General features: G+C 50.3%; 1 protein-coding gene across 1 annotated transcript in view; it reads right to left on the bottom strand.

Annotated features, from left to right (window-relative positions):
* Window positions 1-9,392, bottom strand: part of LOC106807743 — a 39,742-nt gene that overhangs the window by 24,535 nt on the left and 5,815 nt on the right. Inside the window, exon 2 of the mRNA XM_014810195.1 lies at window positions 1,685-1,816. Coding sequence (XP_014665681.1) covers window positions 1,685-1,816 — 132 coding nt within the window. The remainder of the gene's footprint in view (window positions 1-1,684; window positions 1,817-9,392) is intronic.

The following is a 9,392-nucleotide window of genomic DNA, read 5'->3' as shown; positions in this document are numbered from 1 at the left end:
TCTCTCTCTCTCTCTCTCTCTCTCTGTATCTCTCTCTCTCTTTCCCTCCCTCGCTCTCTCTCTCTCTCACTCCCTCTCTCTCTCTCTCTCTCCAGTTCCTTGATGAAAACCTCTTGTTTGTGCGCATGCAACGTGCAGAGTCGAGGGTATTACAAGGAGGCCTCGGGGGGAGGGGAGGGGGTATATTTGCATACCATGTCGATTGGCGGCTTGAGGAGACTAAATAACGCGTCGTGACGAGCTAACGAGGTTTACTGTCTACGTACGCGCTCCCATGCAGATTTCTGCGCCGAGAGTATGTGTAGAGCGGAGGTCTATACCTATGAGTTTATCGAGTGCGATGAGTTTATCGTCGGTTGCTACTAGGGTATATCGTTATGTATTATTATATATATTATATTATTATAATTAGCTATGGACGTCTATGTGAGCACAGGCACTTGAAACGTTTTCAATAGCAAAATTTGGTAAATAACACGCAGATGTAGTTAGTACGAGAGTCTTAAGGTTTCTCTACTACTTTTCGCTATTATTGCCGATAATTTTCTGTAAACGCTTTCAAATGCTCCTCCGGTGTGCGTGTGTGTGTGTGTTGTGTTGTGTGTGTGTGTGTGTGCGTGTGCTGTGCGCGCGCGTGTGTGCGTGTGAGCGCGCGTAGTGTGTGCGTGCGTGTGCGCTCGCTGTGTGTGCGCCGCTGCGTGTGTGTGTGCGTGTGAACGTCTGCGAAGCGTGAAGCATCTGCGAATAGTGTATATGCGTGTGTGTGTGTGGTATGTGTGTGGTCATGCGGCGTGTGTGTGTGTGTGGTGTGTGTGTGTGTGTGTGTGATGTGTGTGGTGTGTCGTGTGGTGTGCGTGTGCTACTGCGCGTGGAGCGTGAGACAGATTGTGGCCACGCTGCGTGTGTGACGTTGCTGGTTGCTTAAACGGGGGACTATTGTGAGGAAACGTCGATTGGATCAAACTAACCGTCGTCCAGGGGCGAAGCACGTCAGATGAGCATCCTGATATCATGCGGGTTGTCCAACCACCGTAACTGCAGTCCACTGAGTGTATACTGTACGACGGGCTAGGCGGAAGAATTGCATAACGCTTTTTCGAGTATCAAAGTTGAAGTTGTTTCAACTCAGATGCGATGGGACTCGAAGATAAGGCACCAAGTTCACTACACGCCGCACACTTCACGTAGTACGTACGGATTGCGATGTGATACAGAGGGAGGCAAGCACACTCGTTTCGAACATGGTCTTGTTGACCTTTTACAGCCTCGTTAGTACGCTGCAGGTTAAAATATGACAAACATAAATAAAGTGACAACTTACAACCATCAGAAATATGATACGCGCTTACCCTACCGTAAATATTTATGGGCTGTTCGTTGTAATAGAGCGTATAAGTCAGGAAAACTAACAAACAGGAAGATAAACGCGTTCACGACGGGAAGGGATGACCGACGAATAACAACTGACGGCATCTATTGTTTATCTATTATTATTATACATTATATATCTATTATATATTATTATATATTATATTAAAATATATATACATTGTTATTATTATTGGTTTATCTGATTATGTATACTGTCATATATAATTATTAGATATTATAATGTATAATTGAGCACGGAGAGATAGTATAGTGTGAATCGGCAGCAGTAGCAGCAGCAGCAGCAGCCTCTCACCTCTCTTCATGGCGTCGTGTGGTGGGTCGTCTGTCGACAGACCTTCCTTCAGAGAGCTGCGCAACGTCACTAGCTCCGTACTAAGACTCTTCAATTGCTCCTTCAATAGATCGACGTCACTGCTATTACCACCTGCAGACAAACGAGATACTATATGAATATATATATATATATTCAGCTAACCAAGAGCTAATAACCAATAAAAAAATAAAAAAAATAAAAAAAACCAAATAAAGACCAAATAGTTCCTAATAATACCTAATAATAATAATGTATAATTAGTTCTTAATACAACGTCAATGTAAGACTTATTCAAATAGACTTTTTTATTCAATTTCAAATTAATAATCGTTGATCATATCGTATTTCAGGTGTTAATGTGTTCAAGTGTGTCAGGTTTGTCAAACTGTGCCCATTTAGATCTATCTATCTAGCACCAAACGTATTTTAACAGGACATAATCTTAAAGCTGTCAACGTTTCACGACCACAGATATAAATTTTCTTTATTCAACATTCGCAACAGTAGACAATCGCAACGTCTGAACTCGGAACACTAGACAGTCTTAACGTTTAGCTGTGGATAACTTCGTATCGTTCTAGAACTCACGGGTGCCAAAACAGGCAATTTCTCATCCGTTTACAATAATTATATGCATTTTATCTCGTATCGGAATTCACAGGCGTACATTATTGTACCGTAATGGCAAATGAAATGCTATATAACAGTTGATGCATTGTCGTCTTTCGTAGAAGCTAGTTTACTGGGGTAGCAACAGGTGTGGCGGGAGTCCCTCTGCGATTTGACATTCAGTAAATTGTTATACGACCGACCCCGGCCTTGATCGCTAACGAATCGATGTAAAGCGGCTGCGAATGTGGGAATTGTACTCCATCGCGCCACTGAAACACCGATTACTCTCTACATACGAGCTACATACATCGCCTGGCCAATTCGAAATCGTGATGGCAATAAACAGCGGTCACACGTTTATCACCGCTATTCCTTCCCTTGTTCTACGCGAAGAATGCGAGAAGGCACTGCAGCATAACGACGACAACCGCGTAATTTTATTGCCCGAGTAGGCGCACAAAGAGTAAAGTCTCTCGCCACAGCGCCCGGGAGAATAGAAGATGCATTTCTAAACGTCCCGACGCGAACGTAAAGTGGGTTAGTTCTGCCGCAAGTTGCGCGCGCATCGTTGTCAGCGAGACGCGTCACCAGCAACGCGTGAGGTGCGATCGACGCGACACCCACGCTCATCTATAGACTCCTAAAGAAGTCACAGCGATTCGAGTGAGAGAGTGAGAAAAGAGAGAAACAGAAAGGGGGCGAGATAGAGAGAGATAGAAACAGAAAGGGGGCGAGATAGAGATAAATCGAAAGAGAGCGATAAAGAAAGAGAGAGAGAGAGAGAGAGAGAGAGAGAGAGCGGGCGAGCGAAAGCGAGAGAATGCAGAGCGCCGCGTGCAACCGAACAAGCACCAGCAGAGACGCCGCTGGAGAGATATATAGATAGATAGATAGATAGATAGATAGAGAAAGAGAGAGAGAGAAAAAGAAAGAAAGATAGAGAGAGCGCGCGCGGCGGGGAGAGCGTTTTAGAAAACGGCACACTTACGGAATCTTTAGCGGTCATCTGTGATTACATCTCTTTTCCAATCGACTATACGTGTTCACCGCGCACTATATTCACCTGGCGATCGTAAGCCGGTGAGAGTACATACTCACACAGTAGGTCGACCAATGGTTGCATGACGCACAGCGAGGAAAGACAGAGAGCATGTAGAGAGGCACTTGGAACGTTTCAATAATAAAATGATGGTAAATAAACACGAAATGTAGTCTGAAAGTCGTAATCTTTCTCTACTCTCTTTCGCCGAGTTTTACTGATAATTCTCTGTAAATGCTGTTCAAATGCTGCAACACACAGACGTACACTGCACGCACGCCGCTGTGCACAAACAACAAGAATATAGAGTTTATTATTTATTATAGTACTCTATATTCTTGTTGTTTGTGCACAGGCCGCGTGCGCGCGGGGTGTAACATTGTGTGGTTGGCAGATGAGGCATTTTGAACGGCATTTGACAGGAATTTATCGCAAAAAAAAAAAAAAAAAAAAAAAAAAAAAAAAAAAAAAGTAATAGGCGAAAGAAAGTAGAGAAACATTAAGACTTTGGTATAAATACAGCTTATGCTTTATTTAGCCATTCATTTTATTAGTGAACGTTATAATTAAGTGGGCGCTGTGATAGAGGCTTTGCAGTTCCGGCGCGACGGCAACATGTAGGCATAAAGGTGATAAAGGCTAGTTAGCAGGTGAGGCTGGGCGCTGGGAGGAGAGGGAGCTAGGGTGTTACGATGTGATCAAGAGCCCTATAAAGCGAAGGTCCTTCTTTATCATGGCTCTTGATGTGATGCATGCGCTGGTGGGCGAGGCGTAATCAGCACGTCCCGCTCAGAGCCGTATAAAGAGTCTCTATATAGAGCTGATCCACATGCAGGCACTTGGAACGTGTCAATAAAAAGAAGAAAAAGATAACTCTCTTATTCATGTTGTTTGTGCACAGCGCGGGCGTGCGGCGTACTTGTGTGTTGCAGACGAGCATTTGACCGCTATTTACAGGTGATTATGAAGGCGAAATAGGAGTAGAGAAACATTAAGACTTGGTGAGTAAATACATTTCGTGTTTATTACTTTTTTTTATTAGCACGTTCCAAGTGCCTGTGGGCTGGTCCCCCGCTGGTCTCGCGGTGTGAGCCAGACGATTACGTCAGCGGAGCTTACGAGCTGACTCGTGGATCCGCGGGGGAACGTGTTTTAATATATCAGTTCATATTACAGGAGTGTAACTATATATATATAATCTATTATTATACAACTCCTGTTAATATCGGTGCCAGTCGCCGGCACCGTGTTTATAACATTTAAATCTTAAATAGGTTATCTCTTTCTTCCTCTCTCTGGCTCTTCTCTGCTCTCTCCTCTCTCTCTCTCTCTCTTTCTCTCCCTGCTCTCACTACTCGCTCTCTCTCCGACAACCCTCGCAGCTCTCTCCTCTCTCTCGAGCCTAGATGGAGCTGCTCGTCTCGTCTGCTCTCTCCTCGTCTCGTTTCTCTCTGCTCTCACTCTCTCTGCTCTCTCTCTCTCTCTCTCTGTCTCTCACCTATATCTCCCCCTCTGCTCTGTCGGCTCTCGCTCCTCTGTCTCGCTCATATCCTTCTCTGCGTCTCTCTCTCTCTCTCTCTCTCTCCTCTCTCTGCGTTCATCTCTCTCTCTCTCTCTCTCTCTCGTTGCGTCGTCTCTCTCCTCGCAACATCTCTCGTCTCTCTCTCTCTTCCGCTCCTCTCTCTCTCTCTTCTCTCTCTCTCTGCTCTCGCGTCTCATCTCTCTGGCCTCTCTCCCTCGCACTCTCTCTCTCTCTCGCTCTCTCTTTCTCTTCTCCTCTCGTCCTCTGCATCTCTCTGTCTCCTCCCTACACTATCTCGCCGCCTCTCTCTGTCGCCTCGGCTCGTCTGTCCGCTCATTTCTTTCTCTCCTCTCTCTCTCTTCTCCTCTCTCCTCCTCTCTCTCTCTCGCTCGGCATGATGTCTCTCTGCTCTCTCTCTCTGCTCCTCTGCCTCCTCTCTCTTTGTCTCCCACCCCCGCGGCCTCTCTCTCTCTGCTCTCTTCACTCACGGAGGCTCTCTCTCTCGGCGCGCGCATCCGCGGTCCCTCTCTCTCTCCCTCGTCTCTCTACTATCTATCTCTCTCCTTCTCTCCTCTCTCTCAGCTTCTCTCTTCTTCAGCTCTCTGTCCTCTCATCTCTCACGCCATCCCCCGCTACAACAAGCCGCGCTCCCCACTATAGGCTTAGGCGACCGATGCTCATCTGAGCAACTCGCACTCAATTTACCCGCTAGTCGCGAGTCACAATGGCAGCGATTGCATTTTACAGCTCTCGCAATATCGGCGTCGACCCCTGCGCACGACGCGGCCACCACGCGGGCCGGCCAAGGACGAAGGCGAGGCCAGGGAGCCAGCGGGGGGTGCATGAGTACGCGTCGGTTCATGGCGTCTGTGCATGACCGCGATGACTGCGGGAGAGCAGATCGAGTGCGTAGAACGTACAGCTTAGTGAGGCGAGGGGAGGGGAAAGCGATGGGAGGGGGAGGGGGTAAGGGGAGGGGGAGGGTGATGGGAGGGGAGAGGTGATCGGGGAGAGGAGGGGTGAAGGGCAGGGGGAGAGGTGATGGGACGGGGAGGGGTAAGGGGAGGAGGAGAGGTTAATGGGGAGGGGAGGGAGACGTATTGGCGTTTGGCAGACGAAACGCGCTCGAGAGTGTGCAAAAAGTGCGTGAAAGAAGAGAGCATAGGAGAGAGTGTGTGTGAGAGAGAGAGAGAGAGAGAAAGAGAAAGAAAGAAAGAGAGACAGAGAGAGAGTAGAGAGAAAAACAAAACAGAGATAGACTAGATAGATAAGATAGATAGAGAAAGAAAGAAAGCGAGAGAGAACGCAGAGCATGCATGCATTCGAACAAGCACCAGCAGAGACGCCGCCGGCGGCGACAACAACACAAGGCGAGGAGATCGCGTTCCAATACGTCTGACACCGTCGGCCAGACCGTCCTGTAGCTATGCACCCATTCACCACACACACACACCACACACACACACACACGCCGTCGCGGGGGGCCGCGCACGGCGTCATGCAGCGTACGCACGCACGCACGCAACGCGGCACGCACGGCACGCACGCACGCAGGCGCACGGCGACGCACGCCGCAACCTCACAGACACACACGCCGCGGCAAGCATGCACGCACGCACGCACGCAACGCACGTGGCGGCTACGCACGCACGCACGCACGCCACGGCACGCACGGGCAACGCGACTCACAGACACCACACGCACGCACCGGGCCGGGGCCATGCACGCACGCACGCACCAACTCAGCACGCAACCGGAAGAGCTCACCCCACGAACGACACGCACGCATGTACATACGCGCGCACGGGGACACTCACGGCACAGACGCAGCGCACGCACATCACCGCATGCACGCCGCATGGCAGCGACGCATGCGACGTACGCACGCACGGCACGCACGCACGTCCATGCACCTCACACACGCACGCACTCACACATGGCACATCACGCGACACTCGCAATGCACCGCACGATCGCACGCACGGACGCACGCACGCATGCACGCACACCACAACGCACGCATGCACGCACAGCACGGCACGCATGCCACGCACGGGGCTGTGCGCACGGCGAGAGTGGCCACGCACGCATGGCACGCAGATGCATGCACGCGACGCGGACATGCAGCGCACACACGCGGGACATGCCGGCACAGCACGCAAACGGCACACACGCACGCGCGGCACGGCCCCACGCAACGCACACACTAAGCTCAACCATGCACAAACGAGCCGCGCTTCCACGCATGCGCCACATGCAGCATGCACGAACGGAACGGGCACGCAATGCAGCGCACAGCAGCTCACGCACGCAGCACACGCACTCAGCGCGTGCACGAATGACGCGCACTCCAGACGCACTGCATTATATGCAGCACGCAAACACAGAGACCCCGAAGCGCACATATGCAGCGGACGCGTGCACGCATACATGTCGACAATAGCGTCACAGGCTGGATGCGGCGGGGGGAAGACAATGGTACGGAGCAGAACACATGATTAGCGGAGCAAAACGCCTTCCTTGTTGTACGTCACAGCTCTACAAGCAAAAACTCAATCATCCGATATATAGTTTAACCGCGCGCATCTTCTCTGTCTCTCTGTCTTTCCTGGTCTGTCTTTCCTTCTTCTCTCCTGGCTGTTTTTCCTTTTCTTTCTGCGTCTGCTGTCCTGTCTTCTCTCTCAGATCTGTCTGTCTTTCTCTTTCTCTCTCTGACTCGTGCCTCTTTCTAGTTCTCCTTCTCACTTCTCTCTCTTTCTCTTTCTCCGCTGCTCATCACTATCTGCTGGCCTCTCTCTCTCCCTTGTTTAGCTCCTTTCCCTCTCATCACGTACTCGTTGGCTCTTTCCTCCTACTCTCTTTCCTCATCTTCCTCACTCTCTCTGGTCTCAGTCCTCTCTCTGCTTTCTTTTTCTCTCTCTGTCTCTCTATGCTTTTTCTATCTAATCTTCTCTGTGTCTCGTGCTCTTTTTCTTTTTTCTTCCCTTTTGTTATTTTTTTCCTCGCTCATCACCTGTCGTCTCTCCTCTCTCTCTCTCTCTCTCTCTTCTCTTTACCTATTTACGAAAATCCCGGATGGACAGGTGAAGAAACATTTGGATATTCATGCAAGCCGACATTCAATGCCGCAAGACGATCATCGACAGATATGTATAACGAGCCGAGACGATCTGGCAATGCAAATTATTCGCTCTACGCCGCATATGAGGTTGCAGCTGTAATATGCATGCGCAGCGTTGCCCACACACATATAACATATAATACACACATAGGACAATATAGGTAGGCCTACGCATAGTGTGATATGTACCGCTCGGAGTGGAGCCGTCTTAGGTAGGTATTACACATGCTGACCGGGGTGAGGTAGGGGTGAGGTAGGGGCTGAGGTAAGGGGTGGAGGTAAGGGGGCGAGAGATAGGGGTGGAGGTAAGGAGTGAGGTAAGTGGGCGAGGTGGGGGCGAGGTAGGGGCGAGGTAGGGGTGAGGTAAGAGGGCGAGGTAAAGAGGCGAGGTAGGGGTGAGGCAATGAGGCGAGGTAAGGGGCGAGGTTGGAGGCGGAGATAAAGGGGCGAGGTTAGAGCGAGGTAAGGGCGAGGTAGGGGCGAGTAGGGGCGAAGGGTAAGGAGTGAAGTAAGGGGCGAAGTAAGGGTGAGGTTAGGGTGAGATAGGGGGAGGTAAGGTGAGGTATGGGGTGAGATAGGGGCGAGCGGTAGGGCGTGAGGTAAGGGGCGAGGTAAGGGCGAGGTAGGGGTGAGGTAGGAGTGAGGTAGGGGCGAGTAGGGCGAGTAGGGCCGAGGTAGGGGTGAGGTAAGAGCGAGGTAGAGGGCGAGTAAGGGGTGCAGGTAAGAGGCGAGTAAAGGGGCGAAGTTGGAGCGAGGTAAAGGGGCGAGTTAGGCGAGGTAAGTAGGTGAGGTAAGGGGCGAGTAGGGGCGAGGTAGGGGCGAGAAGGAGTGAAGTAAGGGGCGGTCACGGGTGAGGTTAGGGGTGAGATAGGGGGGAGGTAAGGTTGAGGTAAGGGTGAGATAGGGGCGATTGTAGGGGTGGTGGGGACGTGTGTGGAGAGTAGGCGTGAAACAGCAGCGACTAACGCGCCCGGATTAGCGTACTCTAATCGCGCGTGAACTTGTCTCTCTTACTGCTATTAGGTCGCCGAGGGAATATCCGCGCTCCGATGATCACAAATCCTCCCTCAGCAAAACAGGGGCCGCTACTAAGAATATGTAAACACGAGGCTGGTCGACTGAACTCTATAGGGTGCTATGAAGCTGCTGTTCGCTGATCACAAGATACTGCGCGTAGACGGTGCGGTGTAAGGCGGGTTATTCCCGTTGGGCCCTAAACTCCCCCATTTTTCGCTAGCGGCAAAATTCGACCGATTTCGCCTACCAGCAAAATTTCCAGTGGGCTACACCATGTCGGCCTACTCCATAATCGTCTACGCTCAAAATCGACTCTCAATTTTAAATAATTAATATTGATAATAAATAAAACAACTAGTGGGAGATGACATGACAC

The sequence above is a fragment of the Priapulus caudatus genome, unplaced genomic scaffold, assembly GCF_000485595.1.
Source record: "Priapulus caudatus unplaced genomic scaffold, Priapulus_caudatus-5.0.1 Scaffold232, whole genome shotgun sequence".
NCBI classification, from domain to species: Eukaryota; Metazoa; Priapulida; class Priapulimorpha; order Priapulimorphida; family Priapulidae; genus Priapulus; species Priapulus caudatus.
The sequence above is the reverse complement of the archived record's forward strand: the minus strand, read 5'-3'. Positions and strand labels throughout refer to the sequence as shown.